Here is a 27,217-nt window from a genome sequence, read left to right on the forward strand (position 1 = left end):
GGGCATGGTGCCCTAGTCCTACCCAAGAAAGTGGTGTGGCACTGTGGTCCCTCCACTTTGTAGTGAAATTTGACAGGTTGCAGCTTCAGGTCATCAAATTTGCAGTCTTTCAGTTGCAGCTCTTTGTTAGATTCTCAGGGAGAGTGGCGTGGCACCCTGGTCCTTGTCAGTTTGGCTTATTTTGCAACATCAGGTACACATCCAAAATCCCCCCCCTTTCATGATTTCAGTAGCTTAGTTTCATATTTGCAAGTTTGTGCAATTCCGAGTTCATTTGTGCTTCATTCTTTATCTCCTAATCTAGTTGATCATTCAAACCCTAGTTTTTCTCATCATTTGCAACAAGAGGAATAGAAAACCTAAGAGGTAATATTTGGCTCTCTCTTTCTCACAAGAAGTAACCAAAGTGATCTATCTCCCTAGGCTCTTTCGTATTCCCTAATGTGTTGGAAAAAGTGGGATTAGGACCTAGTCACCCAATCTCGCTTTTCTCGCCCCCACACATCCATCTGATAAACCTTGTAGTTCTTATATGCAGCATAAGAAAGAAATAATCTCATAGATTCAATCTTAGCTATCGGTGCAAATGTTTCACCATAATCAATTCCTTCCTTCTAAGAATATTCTTTACAAACTAATCTAGCTTTATTCCTCACAACTTGTCCATCTTCATTCAATTTATTCCTAAAATCCCATTTAGTTCCAATAACATTCTTATTTTTATGTCGGGGAACTAAATTCCATGTGTTATTCTTTTCTATCTGGTCTAATTCTTCTTCCATAGCTTTCGTCCAATATTTATCTTTATAAGCTTCAATTACTGATGTCGGTTCAACTTGAGAAATAAAACATACCTCATCAGCTGCCAACCTTCTTCTTGTCATCACTCCTTTGTTTTTGTCTCCAATGATCTGATCTTCTGAATGATTCAACCTTACATATCTAGGAGTCTTCTATTTTTTTGTTCCTCTATCCTGATCTTCAGTTACTGTTGAATTTTCTGATATTACAAGAGTAACTAGTTCAACATTTTGTTCCGGTGTAGGTGCTACCAATTCAGTTATGATCATTTCTACTGTCGATTCTCTATCATAAGTTTTGATTTGACTTTTGTTTTGCTCATCCACCTTGACATTTGTACTCTCCACAATTATGTGTAATCATTTGTTATAACATCTATATGTTTTTCTCTCATTAAAATAACAAAGAATTATTCCTTCATCACATCTAGGATCAAAATTTCCAATGGAATCATCTCTTTTGATATAGCATTTACTACCAAAGATTCTAAAATACTTAATTGTTGGTGTGTTGGTATTATGGATATGTTGCATTGGTTTTGTCATTGATGTCAACACTTATCAACACTTATCCTTCTGGAGATCTTTGGTTATGTTCACCGGTATTTGGTTTACTGACAGGTTATATTGTTCATCGACACTTAGGATGACTTGTTATCTTCTGGAGATCACTTGGTTATGTCGAAGACATGGTTTGGACACTTGGTTTTGGTGATTTGGTTATTGTTCTAATTGAGTTGACATATTTTCTGTTACCAACAAATTGGTCTAGGTTATGTACTGGCATGCGCTATCTATTCCAGATCAGCACGACACATTATGGAGATGGTTTAATCAATTGGTATTGTTGTTGAGCTGACATGATGCATCACGTCTTGACTTATTTGTAATTGATTTAATTATAATATTCTTAGTGAGCCTACCTACACATTTGGTCTTAGGTTTTGGTATATATGCAAGATCTCAATTGTGAGATGAAGAGACGTGACATGTAAGGTTATGGTATGTGCGAATATTGAATCCAACATTAGAGATGCTACTTTGAGCAGTAAATTATCATTGGATTTAATCATCAAATTGTAGTCAGTGAGACTCACATCTTGTGATTGAGCAGTGAGCTCTAGGTAGTTGGCCTTTCTGCATGTGCAGACCCCATCTATACACACATATTATCTACAATAGTATCATCTGATTTTGGGTAAGGTTTCCCACCATGGTTTTTCCCCTTACAGGGTTTCCATGTAAAAATATTTGTGTTATGTGTTGTGGATGTTGTTTCTCTTTCTGTTTCATGCATTAAGTTTCACTAGTATTGATATTAACTGTTAATCTGTTAACCGACATTAAGTTTTATTTATCGGTATTATGTATCAAGTTTGATTAAGTTATATTTGGGTTGAAATAAATAAACAACTGATTCAACCCCCCCCCCTCTTAGTTGCCTCCGGGTCCTAACACGGTGTATGACCAAACCATAACTCATAAAGTGTGTAGTACCCCTGCCCTAATCAAATTCTAATCTCGGTTTGACCTTGGTTAGTTTACCATGTTATAATGTTATAGTCAGATGTTATGATTATTGTGCATACCTATTAATGTGGTTTTTGCATCAATTCTTATGTAATTTTATTTGTTCTCTTGATTAGTGTTATTAATATCAGGCTAACACTTTTATTAAATATATATATGTATGCATGTGTGACTCATGGTTGTAGAAGATTGCAGGTATAGTACCGCATAGGTACAAGGTTCTTCTCCACCTAGATCCACAGGTTTGATTGTACCTCTTTGGTCCTTAAAGATTGGATTAGGTGGTCATAAGACCTTTGTTTTACCCTAGTCATGCTCAAGTGAGCATCATCAGTCATCCATCAGTTTCCCCTTTGGTTGGGTATGCGGGTCGTGTATCTGGTTGGCTTTCTTGGGTTGTGTGTTTTGCGTGTGGTAAAATTGAGTATTTAATCCTTAGTATTTAATTTGATTTAATATGTTCTTTTATGCATTAGTATTTAAGGGACTAAATTAAATAGGACCCCTTTGTGAAATTAATCATTAATTAGAATTTCTCTATTCATGTTTGTAGCAAGTTCGGTTAAATGGTTAATTTTAAATGATGAATTTATTCAGTTTATGCATTTTGAAAGGAAAGATTAAATTTTATCTGAAATAGAAATATTTTATCCTCAACATTTTGGAAATAGAAATGCTAGTTTCAATTAATTGAGAAAATCATTTTTTTTAAAAAGAAAAGCAAGTTTAGCATATTGAAATAGTTTGAAAAGAATGATTTTTCATTTGATTTAAAAGAAAATATTTTAAATTCTAAAAAAAAAAAAATTGTTCAGCATTTTTCATTTAACCTAGGTTTGGAAAATATTTTTGGAGGATTATTTTTGGAGAGTTATTTTTGGAAAAATATTTTTGGAGAATGATGTTTTGGAGAAATTTTGGGCATTTTGGTGAAAGAAGGATTTCTTCAGCTTGCAGGTTGGGCTCTTCATCAAATATTTCCTAGGATTGCTAAATGAGGTAGGAATCTTGTTTATCCCTTTGATTTCTTTGTTTAAAAGAGATTGTTTGGGTTTTGGAAGAAATTTGGTTGTGTTTGTGGTTAATTTCTTATATTTGTGAAAAATGGAAGAGTGGTAGTTAAATCACAAACTCAAATCCTCCTTGCCTTCCTTCCCAACCTCTAGATTAGATTAAATGTTGGTTTCTCAGATTTTTTACAAAATTAAAATTGGGGGTTGGTTGTTCACAGTTTAATTTTGTCTAAAACAATTCATATTTGCGCATTTTGGGTATGTCGGTTAATATTTCCCCAATTTTAGCGTATTCTTTCAAGCAAACCTTAATTGTGTGTAACGTGTGTGTTCACACCTTGCTTTCACCTTCTTGATGTTGGTGGTTTTGAGTGATTATATGTGCTTTGTTGCTTATTAGATATCTTGGTCTACAATTACTCTTATTCTGAGAGAGAGTTGTATGTACCTCCCTTATTGATTGTTGTACTCTTAAGACTAATCCATTGGGTTGGTCAGTGCTTGTTTTGAATCTGATAGTATGAAATGTGCTTGTATTAAGATTATGATCTAGCTTAGTGTTGTTCACTTGAAGGACTTGTATGGTAAATGTTTAATGCTTATGGTGTAGCGAATTGCATGTTTACCATCCTTCCTCCTTTTTCTCTATAGAAATTAAAATGTTTATTATATGTGTATTATCTCTTATGTGATTTTTCTTATTGTAAGAGAAAGGTTGTGACTTCTTGAACCCTTGTGTGAACCGTATGATGCTTTTGTGCTTCTAGATAATAAGAGGGCTATGGGTTTAAAAGATCATAATGGTTATTGGCAGGGAAATTGTAAGTTTTTTTGTAAAGAATTCTCCATGTGTATTGTAGGAGTAACATAATAAAATTTCTATTTTAAGTAATAAGCATTAATATGCGAATAGCGGTTATGTGAGACTGCCTTGTTTGTAAAAGATGTATAAAAAGGGAACATTTCATTTTGGCTAAGAGTGTGTTGATGCGTTCCATGAAAGATTTCTTTATGTGTTTCATGATACCGACTCAATTGAGGACCTATTTGAACAATGCTACATTGAACTTGCTTTTGGGTATATATATTATTGACTTAGCATGAATAGAAAGTGCAAATAAAAATCTTGTTTGATGTGCATGCACAAATATGTATTATTTAGTTGATAGCTCCTCCTTTACCTTCTTATCGTACTTTGATTTTCGATGAAAGTTGCGGATTATGATATGTTTCGTATTAATTAAGAGTAGTGAGTGTTCGCAAGAGGTCTTGCATGAATGAAAAGATTGTCTATCTTGATTTCTTTTGTTTGGAAAATTAGGATATTATGTTGCAACCATAATATTTGGAGATGTCATGTTAGGCCAATTGGCATTCTTCTAAACAGTAGTGAAATGAAAACCATACAATTAAGATGATAGGCTTATAGTGAGAAATTTTATCATGTTGTGTGATCTTGTTGATTTGGTGCATATGTATGAATGAGTTGACTATCAAACTCTCTTTCCCCCTTCTCTTTACCTGATTATAAGATTTTTTTTAGAAATGCTACTAAAGAATGCATTGATTTAAATAGAATGTTTATAAAGCATATGAAATTGTAATTTTTCTTTTGGCTTCATATTGAAAGATGGAAGTTTTACGCTTTGGAAAGAAAATTTACATGGTTAGTAATATGAATATGAATGCTTAGTGGAATTAGTGAAATATATAGGAAGGACGTTACTTCCTTTATGTAATTTTGAATTGTAAAGAATTTTAGTGTTTGTACCTAGAATAAATTTTATTCAGTTATTCATGTGGGAAGCATAATTAAAACCTTCCTTTAGTAGATGATAGTGTACTAAAAAAGTACTCCCCGTAAATGTCAACAAACCAATACTAGTGCTTTCATTGTGTATTGTAAGAAACCTGGGCTTTCTCTATGTGCCCATGGGATGGGGAAGTAATCAACCATGGAGGATATGTTTTCTTATGAGTATGGGAAAACCATACTTTTTATGTGATGTTGCTTATATGTTACCCTACTGAGTACCAAACCTCGGGTTGTTGGTAATTTAGTATGTTAAGGTGTAGTAGTAGAAGTCACCGTTCCTTGAATAGTATGGATCGACGTACGATTAATGTCAGCGTGAAGTGACTTTAGCTTCTCTATTTTGAGGAAAAATATAGTTATATAATGAAACTGTATTAAAGGCGTACTCAATACTTTCCCTTTTGATGAACAAATTTATAAGGTTTATGTGTGCCATCCTATTCCTCTCTTTTATTTGAGCATTATGATGGCAATTCTTGAGCATATTGATGATGTATCTTGGAGGATCTTTTGCCTTGTCTTCATGAAAGGTAGGTTTTGTCCAGATGAAGTGCCAGTTAGCAGGTTTTGGTAGACATGTGGGTGGACCTTAGCCATGTATACCATTGGCTTACGATGAGTATCTTGAGAGGTACGTCGCTATGCTGGAAGTGACCTGCGTGTGCCTTCTTCCACGAGGTACACTACCATGCAGGATATGTTCATTATGTGCCTTCTCCACTTGGAGTATTGCCATGCCGCATGACAACGTGATGCAGGGTGATGTTGAGGTGGACACCGCCATGTCGTGTGGATGTGTGACTAGGTTGCACCACATGATGAGCTACTATGATAGATAGACAATTGTTCTCTCCTTCCTCATTGGTGGCTAGATGCTAGTCACATAGTGGTGTTATGTGCAATTATGATATTCTTATTTATCTCTTTGTGGACCAGAAATTTATTCTATTTTGACTTTGAAGGTTTAGCCACGATCTTGAGATCTTTTTCTTACTTGATTTGGTGTTCCAAATTCCGGATTATTTTCTTGCCTTAATGTTGGAATTGATGATTTATTATCTTTATTCATCTGTACTTTGGTGGCTAAACTAGTTTATCCTTATTGTTTTCATATGTTGGTCTTGTGTTGAAATGTGAATTCCTCTCCAAGGACATATGAGACGGTCTTGGTTGAGTGTGTACGAGGAAGTAGATGTAGGGAACCTTGAGGATGGGGGTATGTGAGGCTGTGAGGCAACTAGGATCCACTACCTACCTATGTGTGGTGACTATCTCTTGGAGGCTAACTACCTTATGCAACAAGGGATGTTCACGAGGGTCTTGTATGGAAGGTAGCACCACTATGGTGTGCCCTAGCACCATAAAGCCCTTGAGTGCGATGTTGGATATCTATGATCATGTTATTTTGTTCTGAGATCATGCATAGAGATGTTGATCGTGCATGTTATTTGTGACAGAGCATTAGACATGCTCACATGTGGTCTTTTGAGTTATACATTCCAGTTATGTGGATGGTTATCATGTGTAATCATGGAGTAAATTGTGTTATCTTGTTACAATGTTATGGGACATACTCATTGGAAAGGGTTTTTTTTTTATATGCATGGAAAGTGCAAACAATTGAATTATATATGTTTCTCTTATTTCATGAAAGTTAACTTGGTTATAGAGTTTGATATTTGAAGCTAGTTCTATGCGATAAAATTTTATGAAGAGGATGGATTGGTAAAAGAAATTGACCATGATGGCATGTTGCCTTGTTGTATTTGGTAGATGAGTATGGTAATTGTTGTTTACCTCTTTTTAATGCTTTAATTTGGTGTAATGGAAGGAAGAAAATTCTTGTTTCTCTACTATGATTGTAGATAGTTCGTAGAATGTTTTAAAAGGTATAGATTTAGATGTATCTTGTCAATGGATAATGGCATTCGTAGAGGATTTAGCAATAATGTTTCAATTATTTATGAAAAGATTCATATGTGCAATTTAATATTTGTTAAATGAGTTTTAGGGCTAATGCGTGCTACATGTTTTCCATATAGCCTTACGACTTCCAGGAGTAAGTCGGAACCTAGGGGGAGGATGTAGTACCCCTTCCCTAATCAGATTCTAATCTTGGTTTGACCTTGGTTAGTTTACCATGTTATAATGTTATAGTCAAATGTTATGATTATTGTGTGTACCTATTAATGTGGTTTTCACTTCAATTCTTATGTAAGTTTATTTGTTCTCCTTATTCATGTTATTAATCTCGGGCTAACACTTTCATTAAATATATATATGTATGCATGTGTGACTCATGGTTGCAAGAGATTGTAGGTACAATACTGCATAGGTACGAGGTCTCTCCACCTGGATTTGTAGGTTTGAGTGTACCTATGTGGTCCTTAGAGATTGGATTAGGTGGTCGTAAGACCCTCATTTTACCCTAGTCGTGCTCAAGTGGGTATGTGGGTCGTGTATCTAGCTGGCTTTATTAGGTTGCATGTTTTGCGTGTGGTAAAATTGAGTATTTAATCTTTAGTATTTAATTTGATTTAATGTGTTCTTTTACGCATTAGTATTTAGGACCCCTTTATGTGATTAATCATTAATTATAATTGCTCTATTCATGTTTGTAGCAAGTTCGATTAAATGGTTAATTTATTCAATTTATGCATTTTGAAAGGAAAGATTAAATTTTATCCGAAATAGAAATATTTTATCCTCAGCATTTTGGAAATAGAAATGTTAGTTTCAATTAATTGAGAAAATCAATTTTTTTAAAAAGAAAAGCAAGTTTAGCATATTGAAATAGTTTGAAAAGAATGATTTTTCATTTGATTTAAAAGAAAGTATTTTAAATTCTAAAAAAAAAAAATTTGGTCAACATTTTCCATTTAACCTAGGTTTGGAAAACATTTTTGGAGGATTATTTTTGGAGAGTTATTTTTGGAAAAATATTTTTGGAGAATGATGTTTTGGAGAAATTTTGGGCATTTTGGGGAAAGAAGGATTTCTTCAGCTTGCAAGTTGGGCTCTTCATCGAATCTTTCCCAGGATTGCTAAATGAGGTAGGAATCTTGTTTATCCCTTTGATTTCTTTGTTTCAAAGAGATTGTTTGGGTTTTGGAAGAAATTTGGTTGTGTTTGTGGTTAATTTCTTATATTTGTGGAAAATGGAAGAGTGGTACTTAAATCACAAACTCAAACCCTCCTTGCCTTCCTTCCCAACCTCGAGATTAGATTAAATGTTGGTTGCTCAAATTGTTTACAAATTAAAATTGGGGGTTGGCTATTCACATTTTAATTTTGTCTAAAAAATTCAAATTTGAGCATTTTGGGTATGCTGGTTAATCTTTCCCCAATTTTAGCTTGTTGGGATTGCTTATTTCCAAAAGATTATTTATTTTTCATCCTCCCTGCCATTTTCTGGGTTATATGGTTTAGAAATGCATTGTTATATATATATATATATATATATATATATATATATATATATATATATATATATATATATATATATCATTCATATTCTGGAAACTTAATCATAATATTGTCTCAATTGAGACTGCAGATTGGAGGTTTTGTTTTTAATAAAACAAAAAAAAATTATAATAAAATATTATTGTTATTTTTATTTGGGGCAGATTGGGGAACCATGGTTGGGGAGTGTCATGGCTTCCCCAAGCCATGGGGAGAGCCATGGCGTGGAGGCCATGGCATGCTCTCCACATAGCCATGGTTGTGGGGAGACCATGTCATGGTCCCCACAACCCTTCCTAGAGGAAAGGGGAACCACGTGGGCTTCCACGTGGTGGGGCTCGTGGGTTTTCCCCAAATTAGTTTTAAAAAAATAGTTTCTTTTTCTTATAAAAAAGTTTTTTTTAATTTTTTTTTATTATTATTTATTTTTAATTAATGTATATTATAGATAATATATTAATTTAGAATTACTAATTAATGTATATTATAAAATATATATATTAATTATTGTAATTTATATATTAATGTGTATTATTAATTATATATTAATTGCCATTTTTAATTAATGTATATTCTGAAATATATATTAATTGCTATTAATTTATTAATTAAGGTATATATAGAGAGAGATATATATACTAATTAATATCTTAGGTTTGTATATTTGTTTAAATATACGCAAGGAAATATTTTGTTAATTGGGAAATGTTTATTTATTTTTGGTTTCTTTAAATGTATATTTCCATTTTTGGAAAGTGTATATTTGTGTTGCAAGAGATGAGATTAGATTATTGTTTCCGACTAGTATGAGAATGATGTTTTATTTTGAAGAATAAATATCACATTTTAGTTGATTAATGTTTATTTATTTATATTCATGTGAATTTGGTTTGAAGACTCATGATGATGTATTTATGTTATTGTATGATGCAAAACGAACTTTAGTGAGTTAGTAAACCATGAGTGACATTTACCTAGACAAGGTAGATAGATTGCAATCTATCTTAGATCGATTAGAAAACTAGAACAATTTTAATGTTTAAACAATATGGAAAAAGATTGTCTTTTCTGATTTATGCCTATGCATGTTTAATTTTTCTGTATTCGCATTTGCTTAAGAAATGGCAATCCCTTTATTGTGATATGTTTATTTTGGATACTGCTTATGTCCTTGATCTCGAATATTTACTATTTTCATGTGATGGTTTTGTATCTAGTCATATCCTTTATGCGAGTGTTAGGTGTGTTATGTGGTTGACCATAGTTGGTCAGGTCTCTAGTTAGAGTACCGTCAATCAGTGCACCTCGTATGAAGTCTTGTTTGACCAAGTGGGTATTCCTACCATATTGAACTTTGTATGCTTGTCATGGTGTATACCTAGGTTTTAGGAGTTCATTGGTTTATGGTCTAGTGTCATATGGGAAAGTGGCTTTCGAGTGGGGGCCGCGCCCAAAGTGGTTGTAGGGCAACCCATCGAAAGTGTGTCTAAATAAGTGATAACCTAATAGAATATTAGAGAGTTTAGTTAATGAAAACACTAAGTAAGATAATTGTTCCTCATGCATGGGATGCATGCTAGTGCAAACTCGACATGCAGTGAGAAGGCCTGAAATGGAAAACCAACAACCTTGTCTTCACGAAAGGATGTGTGGGTCCACATGAGACTTGAATGGGTCAGAGGCTTGGGATAGGTTGCCAGGGTAACCCAATAGATGGGGTCGGAACCTATGAAGACCTACCATGGTAGCCATCCCAAGTTATGTGATGACATTTGTCCCTTATGTTTGCTAGTGTGTTGTTGTGTTGTCTTTGATAGGAGCACTGTTGTAGAGTCGTCTTGTTGTTTATGCCATTATGAGAACCTGATATTCATGTAAGACCATAGGTTGCTTATAATGGGTTGCGAAGACTTAGTTTCATGGGTGCTCTAGTTGATCTTTGTATTTGTTTCTTATTATGTTCAGTTGGATCTTTTTCCTATTCAGGGATCATTCATGTATCTATTGGACCGATGTGGTCGTATGTATTATTGGTTTATGTACGCCTTGATGGCAAGATGTAAATGATGTGAACCTTATGTATTCTTCACCCTATTATTTTATCAGAGGGGTCCTGTAGTTGATAAGACCCAAAGATGTAGCCCACTAGGGGTGAACTTTGATATCATTTCGGTGTTATGTGGTGTTTATGTTCTTCTGCTTCCTTTTTTCATTTAGCATGTATGAATGGAATTATGGTTAAAATGTATAATTTGGATTAGATGATGTTGATCTTAAATGCATGTATGTAGTCATATTATTACATGCAGTAATTTGGATCATGAAGAATGTAGATTTGAATAATGGAATGTATTCATTAGTTTATAATGCAATTAAAGTATGCATGGAAAGTAGATGCATGACATGTGTTCTAATGTATGATTGGTCGAAATATATGGTTAAATTGTAATGGATGAACTTAATCATGTTATCTATATTTTTAATTTACTGAAAGAATTTATCCTTTGTTTAAGTATTATCTTCTCATTAAGTTAGCCATCTTAATTGGATTAATTAGTGTAAGTTGAGTTATGTTTTGAATCAAGTAATCACGTTGGGAAATTATTTAGGGGTTATTTTAGTCTTCCGTTGTGTTATCTGAACTTATGATATAGCATTGCATCATTATGTTGTATTTATCTTCTTTTTTTAAATATTTGCACTCTATTCTTGTGTTTTAGCTTTATCCCTTTAGGGTTTCCTTGTGGGGCATTACATTACTGGTATCTCCTTTGATTTGAACTTTGTTGAATGTGTATACTATCATTCTTATAGCTTCTCTCCAATAGACATGAGGCAGATTAGCTTCCATAATCATCGTTCTAGTTGCATCCAAGATAGTTTTGTTCTTCCTTTCCACAACTCCATTATGTTGAGGTGTCCAGGGTGCAGACAACTATCTCCTTATACCATTCATCTCACAATAGTTGTTAATTTCACTGGATGTGAATTCTCCACTCTGATATGACCTTAAGCACTTAATCTTCAATCATGTCATTGTCTCAACTTTATCTTTAAAGATTTTAAACTTTGCAAATGCTTCAGACTTCTCCCTTAGAAAAGAAACCCACATCATTCTTGAATATTCATCAATGATTAGCATAAAATATCTATCACCCTGATTCTAGAAAGACCACATAAATCAATATGAATAAGATCAAGAACATCATTAGATTTTTCTTGTATACTCTTAAAAGAATTTCTGACTTTCTTTCCCATTTGACATTCCTTACATACCGGATTATAGGGCTTTACAATCTTAGGTATATCTCCAACTGCCTTAGTAGAACTGATTTTCACAATACAATCAAAATTCACATGACACGACCTCTTATGCCATAGCCAACTCTCATAAATTTGTGCAATCAAACATGTCTTCTCACCAGAGTTCAAATGAAAGATATTACCTTTATTTTGTGTATCGGTTGCAATCTCCAATCCAGATCTATTGATAATATTGCATTTTCCATCCTTTAATTGTAATTGAAATCCCTTATCCACCAATTGTCCTACACTCAAAATATTATGCCTTAAACCTTCATCATAATAAACTTTATTAGTGTTATGCTTACCATCCAATTATATTGTTCCTCTTTCCTTGATCATGCATTCTTTGCCATCTCCAAATCTAACCAGACCACCATCAAATTCTTGCATAGATAAGAACTTCCTTTTATCTCCAATCATATGATGTGAACATCCACTATCAATTACCTATTCATACTTGTCTTCAATTTTAGCAGCAAGGGCCTTCTCTTTAGGTACCAGATCATCTTCCTTGATAGCCAAAAATACCCATTCCTTTTGTCGGATCCACTAGCTAAATCTTGTATTGATTCATCATCAAAATCAGTCACACCTTCCTCATCAGCATAGTAGCATGATTTGTCTTTGTTTCTCCTGTATGTATGCTTGTTCTGATGATCATGGTTAGGCCTAAAAGATCTTTTAACTCTATCTTCAAACCTTGAATTCCTTTCAAGACATCTAGATGCAAAATGACATATCTTATTACATGCAAAGCATTTAAAAGGTGATTTTCCTTCATACTTACTTCATGTCGGTCCTTTAGGTACTCTTCTAGAAAATAAGGCTTCAATTTGCTCAAACTCTTCATCTTCTTTCTTCGTATCCTCTAGTTCCTTCGCATATAAAGCTTTCCAATCACTCTTGCCAGTAGATGATGTAGATGCATGAAAAGCAGGTTCAAATTTTACATCTCCAAAAGGTCCTAATTCCTCAAGCTAAAAAGAAGATAATTTTCTAACCAAGGTATCCCTATTAACATAGGTGTTTTTCATAGTTCTCTACTCATTAATTGCAATAGCCTTCATCTTATAAGTTGGTGGAAAAGCTCTCGATACTTTAGAAACTATTTCATCTTCGCTCAGAGATCCACCACAAAATTGAATTTCTCAAAACAATCTCATTAACTCTCTCCATAAAAGCAGTAATCCTTTCATCTTCTTCCATCTTTAGGTTCTCATACCTCACCCGGTAACCATCAAGTTTAGCAATTTTAACAGTAGGGTCACCTTCATCCAAAGTCTCCAATTTATCCCATATAACCTTTGTAGTAGGTTTGTTAGTTAGTCCCATTATTTGCTGATTAGAAAATCACCTTCCTCATCAGCATAGTAGCATGATTTGTCTTTGTTTCTCCTATACTTATGATTGTTCTGATTATCATGGTTAGTCCTAAAAGATCTTCTAGCTCTTTCTTCAAACCTTGAATTCCTTTTAGGACATCTAGATGCAAAATGACATATCTTATTACATGCAAAGCATTTAAAAGGTGATTTTCCTTCATACTTACTTCATGTCGGTCTTTTAGGTACTCTTCTAGAAAATAAGGCTTCAATTTTCTCAAACTCTTCATCTTCTTTCTTCGTATCCTCTAGTTCCTTCGCATATAAAGCTTTCCAATCACTCTTGCCAGTAGATGATGTAGATGCATGAAAAGCAGGTTCAAAATTTACATCTCCAAAAGGTCCAAATTCCTCAAGCTAAAAAGAAGATAATTTTCCAACCAAGGTATCCCTATTAACAGAAGTGTTTGTCATAGTTCTCTACTCATTAATTGCAATAGCCTTCATCTTATAAGCTGGTGGAAAATCTCTCAGTACTTTAGAAACTATTTCATCTTCACTCAGAGATCCACCACAAAATTGAATTCCCAAAACAATCTCATTAACTCTCTTCATAAAAGCAGTAATCCTTTCATCTTCTTCCATCTTTAGGTTCTCATACCTCACCCGGTAACCATCAAGTTTAGAAATTTTAACAGTAGGGTCACCTTCATTCAAAGTCTCCAATTTATCCCATATAACCTTTGCAGTTGATTTGTCAGTGAGTCCCATTATTTGCTGATCAGAAAGTGCACACAAAAGGGCTTCTCTAGCTCTACAATCATTCTCAAGCTCCTTATCTAGAGCCGACGGAGGAGGATTGCCAGATGTGGGATTAAATGGTGTAACACCTTTCTTAGTGATCTCCCAAATTTCATTTCCAAGACATCTCAAATGAGTCTCCATCTGAATCTTCCATACCCTGTAATTTGTTCCATCAAGCCTAGGAATTTCTCTTCGAAAAAACAACTGCAGATGCATTTGATGAACTTGAACTACTAGATGCCATAGGATCTTCCTCAAGTAGTTAAGCTTCTACAGAGAGGACCAAGCTCTGATAAGAATTGTTAGACAACTCAGATAACTAGAGGACAACTGAGAGGGGGGGTCAATCATTTGTCAACATATTACAGAACTTTAAGCATTCAAATCCTTATTATCAGAACACATACACTCAATACTAGAATGCATAAACCAAATACTAGAATGACTGATATATAAATTAAACATAAACATAAATCACAAAATAGTTACCATCCATCTAGAACACATGACACCAACATTTGTACGTGGAAAACCCGGTAAAGGAAAAATCCATGATGGGAAGCCTACCCACAGTCAGATAATACTTTTGCAATAAGTATCTGATTACAATATGAGGGGCTTGCACATGCAGGAAGGCCAACATCCTAGAGCGCACTTCTCATCATAAAAAGGAGCCTCACTGACTACAAAATAAATCCAGACTACAATCCAAAAACAAGAGTGAACTACAAAGATAACATCTCCTATGCCTAAGAATAGTTTCAGTTAAGCTCGGTACCAAAGGTCTTAAACCTCTCTTACCAACCCAATTAGATCACCTATGATTGACCAAAACTCCTACATATGATTATAGCATTATTCACACACAGGTAATTGCATAAACATCCCATAACCATTACCATGATCTACAAAGAGGTCTTACTTCATATTTATACCATCCTGGGACCTAAACAATTAGGTCGGCCACCTAAAAGATAATACAATAAATTCATAACATAAACCCACAATTCATTGATCAACCAACTTGGCTTAGGCTAAAAACATTATAAACCAATCATTAAATCCCATCGGTAACGCATCAAGAACATCCTCCAACATGTTACATAAAATGGTCCTTAACCTAGATAACACCAGACCCAAATTAGGTCACCATAAACTAAATCCAGCACCACTGATCAACAGTAACATGAACAAGATAACCAACAACATCCCAAAAGCCATCTAGAAGCCGCACCAACACCACTTATAATGTGCATTAAAATATCTTCAACAAAGTGTCATGCCTATGAAGTGTGATACCTGAAGTTGCAACACAAAACACTCAATAGATCATTACAAGCATGGTTAGCAAATTTAAAACAAATAAAGATAAAACCATGGCTAATAGATCTATCACCTCCTAATGAATGCGAGTAGAGATTTTCTCTTAGATCTGGATAAGAAATTTCCAGTGACTTGACTACACCTAGATGGAGGATTTAAGATGATAATGATGCATTTAAGCTAGAAAAGAGAATGATTAAGATACACGATTCAACAATTATGCTAGAAAATAAGCTAGATCTAAGAATGTAATTGCCTATAATAACAATGCTCAAATGATATGCTAAGAGATGTTATGCCTATAGTAACAATGCATAAGATGCAAATGAGATGGGATGATTATTGCTCCAAAATGCGGTCTATTTATAGGATTTCCAAGGCCAGGGGTGAGCTGGTAGGAATCAATGGTCAAGATTGAGTCTGAAGATATCAATGGTGAAATTAGAGGAAGTTGGAAAAGAGGTTGGATGAAAGGGAACATTTGTCATCTCCATGGTGACAAGTGTCAAGAAGCTTCCAAGAGAGGTTGGATGAAAGGGAACATTTGTCATCTCTATGGTGACAAGTGTCAAGAGGCTTCCAAGAGAGGGGACATGTGGCCCAAGAATTCCATGTGTCTCAAGAGGAGAGTATCCACACCATAGGAGGTTAGGATGTGCAAGCTAAGGTAGGTTTAATTAAACCCAAGGTTAGATGGAATGGGTTAGGTTTAGAAGTTAGGAGGCATGTGGGTAATTTGAATTTAAAAATTTAAATAATAGGAAAAGACTTATTAATTCTCAAAAACTCATAATTTGATTTGTTTTAATTAATTAGGGATTAGAATAAATGATTTTAATTGGGGAGAGATTAATTAATTTGAATTAATTAATCGAAGGGGATTATTGAAATGAACCTATTAAATAAATCCTTAGATTTATTAATAAGTAGATGAAAAGGGAGAATTTTATCAAATTGTTGATGAATTCAATTAAATTGAGAAGGGGGATTAATTAAATAATTTCTTATTCAATTAATTATCTTCAGACCATTTTTATGTGTATACACAAAGCTCTACCGGTAAAACCCTTACCGGTGACCAAAAGGCTTACTAGAATAAATGATAGTGTCTGAGTCATCAAATCCCGAACCAACTAATCATGATACATATTTGAATAGCATGAATGACAGATCCAAACCAATTCCACAAACCAAATCATACCAGACCATATCGGATCAATATCATAATCCAACCACTCTACCGGAACCAACCGGAAACCGGTAAAAATACAAAACAACAGATGTTGCCATTAATGACAAAACATCAATGCAACACATAATAAATTCCTCCAAATGCCAATAGAGGACATGGTTGACACCAAGAGGAGGAGGAAATGATGATGTATAAATAATGCCATTTTGATTATATGATTTAACCAAAGACTTCTTTTATATTTTGATATTTTGATAACTTTTTTATACTTATTTAATGTAATTATAAAATGATTTAAAGATAATGAATTGACGTAAATGTTTACTTTTTGAAAGAATATCTTGTTGATAAATAAATGCATGCTTTATTTTTGAATCATTTTTGCATTCAATGTTTTGAGGAGTTTTGAATGCTGGTAGTTCTTATTTTGCTACACATAAAATTTCAATTCAAATGCTTGTTCATGAATGTTGCTAAAGATTTGGATACTACTCTAAGTCATTGAGGATGTAGGATAGTCTCTCATTTTCAATGTATATAGGAATCCCTTATTCTAAGTCATTGAGGATGTAGGATAGTCTCTCATTTTCAATGTATATAGGAATCCCTTATTCTACCAATCATTTTAATATTTTCTACAAATATTTTGAATGTCACCAAGTGCATGTTGCACATGTAGTTTGATCATTTATTTAGACTCAATTTTTTTGAGTCATAAAATTAGTTTCATTTATTATTTCAATTTCAAAATAAGGTCAATATATTCAATGACTAGTTATTCTTTAGGCTAGTCACTCAATCTATGTAATTTTAATTTAGTCTTTTTTTATTTTTCCCTCATTGTTGAAGAACTTTTTAATTCACCCTCCTTTGGGCCAATTTGAATGAAAATTTGAAGCTCTGATCCAATAGGGGAGGTCATAAATCTCTCCAAGAGGAAGAGCAGGGCCCGACCAACAGAAGGGAGGTGATCTATGTACTGTTATTGGTGTTGAGTTAATTTCCTTTTATGTTGTTAAAGTTTAGTTGAATTGTTTGTTTTTCTTGTTTACACCAATAGTTGTTAATATTAGATTATGTTGAGATGTTTTAAGTTGTTATCACTTATTTTTTGTAATTGTATATGTGCTTTAGTACAATTTACTTTATTTTATTCATTAAAAAAATCATTAGGACTATGCAATGGTTGATCTTGGCTTAAATTTGAATGAATACTGAAAGATGGAGTTTATTTTAATTTTTGAATGGTGTGATTTACTTTTTGCATGATAATTTAGAATTTATTTCTTGCAAAATTAACTAAATTTTTTTATTCATGCAAATGTAATTTAGTTTTTGATTTCTATTGTTGCAGCATAGGTTTAATTTATGTAAAAGAGTTATGTTTAAAACCTTGCAAGTTAGTTAGTAACTCCATTATTTCAAGTATGAATTCTAAATAAGGTCAAGGTGATCATTTTGGTAGTTGATTTCTATCAGTATGGTTTAAGATAAGTAGGAATCAGAATCAACAAGTAAATACTAGGTAATATTTTTAACCTCTCCAAGTAGCTTCAAACTAAAAATATCTAAAGAAAATCATTTTCAATAAAACCCCCAAATGACCTCTTACCACATATAGCCTTATACACACCCTAAATCAATATTTAAAGAGTAAATGATGCATGAATTGTGACATACAATGACCCTATCCATCACTCCCTTCTAGAAATTTCTTGTCCTTAAGCAATACAAATTTGGATGATCAATAACTTATGGACCTTCCTAAGTTTCATCCATTGTGGGTAAATTATTCTATTTAATCAAGTATTCAATAATGCTCCTATTTCTCAATCTTTTCTCTCTAGTTTACATAACCTCTTTAGGAATCAAGATCAAATTCCTTTCATCATCCAACAAGGGTGGAAAATAAAGTGAAGGCACAATATACTATCCAAGAACTTTATTCAAACAAGAAACACAAAACATGGTGTAGATCTAACTATTTGGAGAGAGCTCTAACTTATATGCCACCTCACCTATTCTTATAATGATCCTACATGGTCCATTGAAATTAGGCTTCAAATTTTTAGCCCCACTCTTCTTTGGAGAGTTATCTATATGACTATAATCTTAGGAAAACTAAATCTCCCACCTTAAAATGTCCTCTTTGTTATTTTCCTATCTACATAGGTCTTCTATTGATTTTGTTCTTTCCTTAAGTTCTCTTTTAGTGACATTAATATATCTTGACTTTGACTAAGAAGAAAACTTGTTGTAGGTACTCTACTATTTGAAAATAATAAATTAACAAATGAATTTATTGTTGGCAATATGCTGGATTTGGTTAAGTTTTGTCATTGATGTCAACACAATATCCTGGTTAGACCTATCTCGGTTAGACTTGGTGTTTGTCTTGGTTTTGGTTGTGATTCTGATCCGGTATGATCTGATCCTTGGATTCGGTTTTGGATGGTTATTAAGGTTTTCTATATGCTTGTCATATTTTATTGGTTCATGATTTGTTGTTTTGGAAGTTATCATTTATGTTCCCGGATGATATTTCTTGGTACCAGTTAGCTTTACGGGTTGGGGATACTTGATGATTTGGTTAAGTGATTTTGGTTTGGCTTATGGAAATGGTTTCTTATCATGCTGAAGGTGTTCTTGATCATGTTCTAATTGTTTGGTGGTTTTGCATTGTTTGGCATGCTGATTTGGTGGTCCTATATGGATTCGGTTAATTATTCTGTGTTATTGCACTAAGGGTTTCTACCGATTGGTGAAATGTGTTGGAGATTGGCCTTAGCATGATTTTTGGTGGATGTAATTGTTTGGGAATTTGAATTAGGTCCATGCTATGTAATGTAAATCATAATATTTCTCTAGTGATATCACGTGATGTAACTTTTGTAATTATAGGTTTAGGGTTTAGTCGACCTTATCATTAAGGTTGATGAATTGTATTTATAGGTCGGGATTGATGGTTATGTCTGCATTATCAAATAAAGGTTTATGTGTGAATAATTTTATATCATTCAGTGAAAGGTTGTAAAGGATTTGGTGTTGCAGGGTAGACATATGTGCTTAACCAGAACTCTATCAAGCATTAGGAGATGCTACTTCCACAGTTCATTCTTTCCAGATTGTAGTCTGATGTGTTTGTAAGTCAGTGAGACTTCCCTTTTGTGATGAGCAGTGCACTCTATACAGTTGGCCTAAGTGCAAGTGCAATCCCCATTGTAATTATTTTACATATTGTTATAGAAGTATTATCTGATTGTGGGTAGGGTTTCCCACCGGGTTTTCCACATCAAAATATTGGTGTTGTGTGTACTTTGCTTTCATGCTTTATCTTTCATTGTGTTGGTTTCTTTGTGCTCCAGTATAAAGTTTATAATCTGCATTAATTGTTATACTTGTAGAAAACTGATTCGCCCCCCCCTCTCAGTTTTCTCTCGGTATTAGAACTGACTAATATTTACCTCATACCTTGAAAGGGTGGCATACCAATGGGCATGTGGTGAGTTGTGTTGTAGAAATATTCTCCTAAGTACAACTATTGATCCTTGCAATTTTTTAATGGTTGTGTGCACCAAGATGGTGTGTAAAAAAGTGGACAGGCCCCCAAAAAAATGAAAAAACACAAAACGCACATGGGTTATTTGAAATTTTAAAAACCCTATACATGTTTTGACTCGTTTTGTCGAGCCTAACCAAAGAAAAACCATGTACGAGGTTTTTCTTATACTAAATGTGTATGAAGTTTAGTTTTCAAAACCTCATACGCATTTTTCTATCAATAATTTTTTTACTACGATCGCTAGGTCATTTTCACCCGCGGCCACAAGAAAAAACACTTTAAGGGTTTCAAGCTAAACGATACGTGAATGGGGTTTTTAAAAATCAAACACATACACAATGGAAAGAGGTAGGAGAATTAATTTTTTCATTTATTCTATGCATTTGATAAACTATATTCGCAATTAGAATGTAAATTCATCATTTTTAATTATTTTTTAAATTTTTTGTTATGAATGCATATCAGATTTGGAAAATAATGCCCCTAGCAAGACACACCTCTTGAAAACTTAGTGAAAAACCCATAGGAGAACCCACAACCAAACCTTGAAGATGCAAACCCTCTAGCTCCTCTAGTAGACCATTCACAAGCTACACAAGAGGATATAATAAACCAGTTAACACAAAACACTGCCAAAATAACTAGACTGCTGAATAGACTAAAGATATATGAGCATAAGCATCATGCATCCCTTGCCACAACCCTAGAATCATTGGCTAGTAGTGCAAATGAAGTTTCCAATCAAATTATAAAATGGTGAAGCTATAGGGATCGATGTCATTCTTTTTATGCTAGTGGGTTGTCATATAATGAAGTGAAAAAAAAAACATAAGTAAAGCACAAATATGTGCTCTTTTTATAGATCCCAATAGGTGATACCTTACCTCTTAATTCAAAGAGGTTTCTGATACACTGGTGTAACCATTTGCAGATGAAAAATAATTTTTGGAACAGGTGGTGGATGGTCTTTGACCAATCACCTTGTAATAATTTTGAGGTTCCATTATATTTTTTTAGGAAACTATATTGTGAGTTTATCCTCACTGAGCAGCTGAACTATTTTGATATGAGAGAGTTCTAGGGTAGAGGTGGAGGCTCTACCCAAGATAGACTTGGATCTCAGAGGGTACTAAACCCCCAAAGTTGCATCCCCCTAGCACCAAAACCTATGGTTCATGTCATGATCCCAGTAGCCCTGAAAGAGTCGATGGAGCTACAGACTCTTCAGGCAGCCACTGCATTGAACAATGTCATCATTTAACATGGCACACAGTTATCACACCCTCTTGGCCTGGATGATGATCCAATAGTTGAGCTATCTATCCTTGGTGAGCCCATTCAACATGTATGTCCTAGTTGTTCAAGTATATGCTCTGGGATCGATGTCAAGGCCAGTGCAGATAGTTCCATGTCCCATCTATGTACAATTTGTAGGAGAAGATGTAAAACTACCACCATAGAGGATGTGGCACTGACTGATGATTTGATGGATATGGTGTATGGTGGTCACATGCAGACACAGGTGTGTTGATTTAAATTGATAACATTTTATTTATCAATCTCTTAAAACTTGTAAATGTAAATGAATTTTCTTTTATAGATCGATTTAAATTGATACAAAAAATATACATTTCAGGATACAGTAGTGAGTGTTAATACACCATCTGATATTCTTCCCACACTTGTTGTAGCTACAACTTCGACGCCTGAGGTATAAATTTTGTAACATGTTAAAATAGAAAAATATAAGATATACTAACTCTCTTTAATGCTTATTTATTTTGCATTTTATACGTGTTTTTAGGGGATCAAATGTCCTAGATTGATAATGTCATGCTCTCAGCCATTAATTTTGGCCTAGAAAGCTATGTGGTATCATATTTTGCACACCTATTTTTATGTATTCTTTTGATTGAATATGCAAGTCATTTAAATTTGGATTTGTTAAATTATATTTAATATTATGTACTAATATCTCTTGTGTTAATTTTGTTTCTTTAGGGTATCCCACACTTATCTAAGACACCTCCTCGGCGAAAGAAATCCTCAAGGACGCCTTAACGTCAAAAGGTAATTGAATGCATTTTTAATTGAGACAATTGTTTGAAAAGGTTGAAATTATCTTAACTGGAACTTGTAGATTGATTAGTCTTTTTTGTCTCTTTTATATACAATGGCAATTCGAATTTGTAGAATTGATGAATGCACCTGATACGCTAGAGGATCAAGACATGGGAGAGGTATGTATCTCTACTTTATTTTCTTGATTTGATGTTTATATGCAAATGTACATGTGAAATTTAGATAAATTGTAATCTTATCATTTTTCATATAGGAAATAGCCATAGTTGCTTCATCAATGGCGAGCCCTCCTAAGTCTACTAGAGAAGCATCCCAAGCTCTGGTACACTTTTATTCTATATATTGTATATTTTTACTGTTTTTGATCTATATAGGTCGTTACCTTGTATTAATTGTTTTTAACCTACAATACGTATCATTGTATTAATTTTATTTAATCTTATCATTTTTCGTACAGGAAATAACCATAGTTGCTTCATCAATGATGAGCCCTCCTAAGTCTATTGGAGAAGTATCTCAGGCTCCGATACACTTTTGTTCTATATATTGTAGATTTTTAGTGTTTTTGATCTATATATATTATTACCTTGTATTAATTGTATTTAACCTACAATATGCCCCTTCTTGGTTTGGGCATAACGTGGATCCTCTCAAGTTCCATTTTAAGAAGACTCCTAAGTCTAACAAGGTAAGGAAAGAAAAGGCAGTAGATCCCAGATCAGAAGATGAGGTAATCTACAATTTAATTACAAATAAATTATAGTTGAATGTATAGTTACATTGATAATTGTGAACTATTTTGTACAAAATGATTCTAACTTGGCTTTTGAATTGTGGTTGTGCAGCCATCTACAAAGCCACGTACTGCATCAAAGAGGCTCCATTTTGATGATCCACCACAACTATAGGATCATTTAGTGTTAGTTGTGGTCATCTAAGGACCAATAGATCTAGATATAGTCTACATTTTTATTGTATATTGATCTGGACATGGCATATACCATATTTTTGTAAAAAAATTATTGACTTGGCATATATGCCATTTTTTGTATACATAGACAAATATAGTGCATTTTGATATATATAAATATTGATATTTGATCCAATAAATGTGCATTGTGTTCATTATTATGCATTTTGTTTATATTGATTTGATATTTGGTACATACACAATTTGTTCATTGTGTTCATTATTGTGCATTTTGATATATATAATTTATTTTTTTTAAATGGTATAGATAATTTTTTCTCAAACAAAGACATAAAATTCATTATTTGAGAAATATATCCAAAGCACTCAATGAAATAAGTTTTAATGACAACAAACAAGCTTACAAAATTGTAATAAAAGAGCCTCCAACACATAATTATTGAAATTTGTCTCTATCTAAAATAGTAGTTGCAAGATAGGTATTGCCAAAACTAGTGGCTTGCTAATCAATTACTTCAGCTAAACAAATGCCTTTTGTTGAATTCTACCCCATATAAAAGTTTTAACAATTTCCATCATGGAATATGAAGCATTGCAACCATGGAATATGATTTGATAAGATTTTTCATATATTGAACTACCCCTAGAAAACTCCATGTCTCAATCATAATGAAAGTCTTTTATCACTTCAAAATAGCTTCCACTTTTACTAAATTCCTAACAATAGTTGGATCCTTGTCTGATAAATTTTGATATCAGCAATATTTGGTGACTGCCCTTTTATAAAGTTAAATGAATATTCACCTATGTAATCATCAATATGAATGTAAACAACAACAATCTATTTTCTACAATCATGGGTTACAATGAAATAAATTGATTTGATAAGATTTTTGATGTAGAGGCTAAGGGTTCACACCAAAACTCACTTTGGACATATTTCACAATAATGGGCTCAACTCATCCTATCACTCTTATCAACCTTCAAAATACCCTCAAAAGGTGTCATGCTTCAATAGATCATAAGCATCACTTTGGTCTTCAAAAGACTTGAGCCCTTACACATGGGTTTGCACTTACATGGAGGCATTGGTAAACAACACTAAACACAAGGCATGAACATAGTTTAGGACTTGGATCATCACAACACTTTCAACTAAAGGTTTGTAACACATCCCACTCACACAAACTCAACTCCAATTAGGACTCCAAATTGTCCATGGGCACAACTCACTTTGACAAGTAGATACTCATCAACCCAAGGGATTTCATGAAACCCCTGAAGAGAGTCCTTCACATAGACAAACCACCATTCTTCACCCTCCCATCCATGCTAAATACCATAAAGAGAACTTGTTGCTATATCATTGGTTCACTATGGTAGCCACAACTTTCTTTAGGACAATCATAATGGCCTAAGCCAACACCTCTCTCTAGGGATTCCTAACACTTCCAAGGGTTACTAAGGAATCCCACTCACCTTCCCCAATTTCCCTTCACTCATCAAACTCACTCATTACATCATAATCTCAAAATCTTAGTCCACTAGTTCCTTAGGACAACAACATACCCAGTTTTGGGACAATCATTAAAATGGTGAGTATTTTGACCAATGAAGGGCCACAAATACTTGATTAGGGTTTGAACTAACCCCTCACCCCTATCCAAGACTTCACCCAACATTTTGAAGCCCAACATTGCACTTATATCAACCCACACATCACCAACTTGTCATTTTCAGTCTGAGACACAAAAATCAGATTTTGTGTCACTCTTAGCACTTGCCATTCTCACCATGGAACCTTGCATGAAAAATAAAATATAATGATACATTTACAAGGGTCATCCCATCCATTGGAATGGGTTTTTTATGATGGGATATTTGGCATTATGGATGAATTAATTATGTGTTGCATTGATGTTTTGTCATTGATGTCAATACTAGTTGTTATGGTTGGTTACCGACAAAAGATCTAGTGTTACTGGCAGAAGAGACTATCTGTTGGACACTTCTGACATGTTTGGATTAATGGAGTGTGTTTGATTTTATGTGTTACATGTTCCTTGAGCATGTTTTGGTCAGTTGGTATTGACTTAGTAATCGAATGCTATCATACACTCTTGTAAACCCATACCGGCATTGGTTTAAGGTTTAACCAAAAGAGCTTTCATTGAGGAATCTTGACAAGATGCATAATTGGTGTTGGTGTGGCTTCTAGATGGATTTAAGGATGTTGAAGATGTTCTTTGATCATGCTTCAACTTCTTGAAGACATTGCTTTGATATGGTGGACCCAGAATAGGACCGGTGCCTATCTAGGTTATGGACCAGTATCATGTTAACGTGTACTCTACACGTTAACATGATGTCTTGGGATGATTTATGGATTGGTTATTTTTGTTTTGGTCTTAAGCCGGCATGGCATATCATTTTAATATGGATTTATATAATGATTTATTGTAATATCTTTTAAGTGGCTGACCTAATTAGTTTAGGCCTTAGGGTTGATATAAATGATGTAAGATCTCATTGTAGTAAAGTGTGTCATGGTCTTGAAATGCAATATCACATGCGAAGGAGAATTATTTGATCATAGGCAATCAAATTGGGTTTAAGGAAGAGGTCAAAGGCCTCTGATATTGAGCTTAACTGAGACTGTAATCAAGCATGGTAGATGCTATCTCAGGTAGTTCATTCTATTAGATTGTTGTCCATTTATCTTGAGATGGTTGTTGCCTCTTTGTAGTCAGTGAGGCTCTTTTGTAATGAGCAGTACGCTCTAGGCAGTGTGCCTTCCTGCATGTGCAGGACCCTCATTGTATCACATACTTTCTATAGAAGTATCATCTGACTGTGGGTAGGCTTCCCACCATGGTGTTTCCCTTTTTGGGTTTTCCATGTACAAATCATGGTGTTATGTGGTATGGTTGCTTTGCATTGATTATATATTTAATTATTAACTTTTGTTGTTTACCAGTATCTATTTCTGCTTTGTCGGTACTTAATTTGTTTTAAGGTTATTAAGTGGATTAAATGATATAATCTATTAACAACTGATTCACCCCCCCTCTCAGTTGTTCACTAGTTATCCTAACAATTAGTATCAGAGCTTTGGTCCTCTTTTGTAGAAGCTTAACCACTTGAGGTAGATCCTATGGTAGCTAACACTTCAATCCACCGACAACTATTTTTAGAAGAGAAATCCCTAAGCTTGATGGAACAAATCATGGGATATGGAAAATTTGAATGGAGACTCATCTTAGATGTCTTGGCAAGGATATTTGGGAGATCACTGAGAAAGGATACACACCTTATGATTCGTCATTTGGAAATCCTACTCCTACAAACTTGGATAAGAACATTGAAAATGATTGTAGAGATAGAGAAGCCCTCTTGTGTGCACTTACTGATCAGCAGATCATGGGATTGACTAAGAAATAATTGGTAAATGTTATATGGGGTAAATTGCAGACTTTGAATGAAGGTGATCCTATTGTCAAAATTTCTAAACTTGATGGTTACCGGGTAAGATATGAAAACTTAAAGATGGAAGATAATGAAAGAATTGTTGTGTTTATGGAAAGAGTAAATGAGATTGTTATGGGAATTCAATGTTGTGGAGGATTTTTGAGTGAAGATGAAATAGTTTCCAAAGTCTTGAGAGCCCTTCCACTGGCTTACAAGATGAAGGCAACTGCAATTAATGAGTTGAGAACAATGTCTAACTCTTTAGTTAACAGAGACATTTTGATTGGGAAATTATCTTCTTTTGAACTTGAAGAATTTGGATCTTTGGGAGCTATAAAGTTTGAACCTACTTTTCATGCATCATCATCATCATCTACCGGCAAAAGTGATTGGAAAGTTCTATATGCAAAACAGTTTGAAGACATGAAGAAAGAAGATGAAGAATTTGAGCAACTTGAAGCCTTATTTGCTAGAAGAGTACCTAAAGGACTAGCACGAAGTAAGTATGAAGGAAAAGCACCTTTTAAATGTTTTGCATGTAATAATATTGGTCATTTTGCATCTAGATGTCCTGAAAGGAATGCAAGATTTGAGGAAAGAGT

The 27,217-nt window shown here is 33.9% G+C and overlaps 1 protein-coding gene across 3 annotated transcripts in view; it reads left to right on the plus strand.

Annotated features, from left to right (window-relative positions):
• Positions 1 to 23,275, plus strand: part of LOC131030350 (uncharacterized) — a 33,183-nt gene extending 9,908 nt beyond the window's left edge. For 2 of the 3 annotated variants that reach the window (XM_057961117.2, XM_057961116.1), the window contains exons 3-8: positions 3,281 to 3,329; positions 22,135 to 22,203; positions 22,327 to 22,373; positions 22,469 to 22,537; positions 22,673 to 22,945; positions 23,061 to 23,275. In XM_057961117.2, coding sequence (XP_057817100.1) covers positions 22,332 to 22,373; positions 22,469 to 22,537; positions 22,673 to 22,945; positions 23,061 to 23,123 — 447 coding nt within the window. In that variant the 5' untranslated portion in view covers positions 3,281 to 3,329; positions 22,135 to 22,203; positions 22,327 to 22,331 and the 3' untranslated portion in view covers positions 23,124 to 23,275. Of the gene's footprint in view, positions 1 to 3,280; positions 3,330 to 21,656; positions 21,845 to 22,134; positions 22,204 to 22,326; positions 22,374 to 22,468; positions 22,538 to 22,672; positions 22,946 to 23,060 lie in introns of those variants that run through there. The other variant, XM_057961118.1, reaches the window with a different exon arrangement.
• Positions 23,276 to 27,217: the final 3,942 nt, after the last annotated feature.

Source organism: Cryptomeria japonica, chromosome 1 (assembly GCF_030272615.1).
Source record: "Cryptomeria japonica chromosome 1, Sugi_1.0, whole genome shotgun sequence".
In the NCBI taxonomy this organism is placed as follows: Eukaryota; Viridiplantae; Streptophyta; class Pinopsida; order Cupressales; family Cupressaceae; genus Cryptomeria; species Cryptomeria japonica.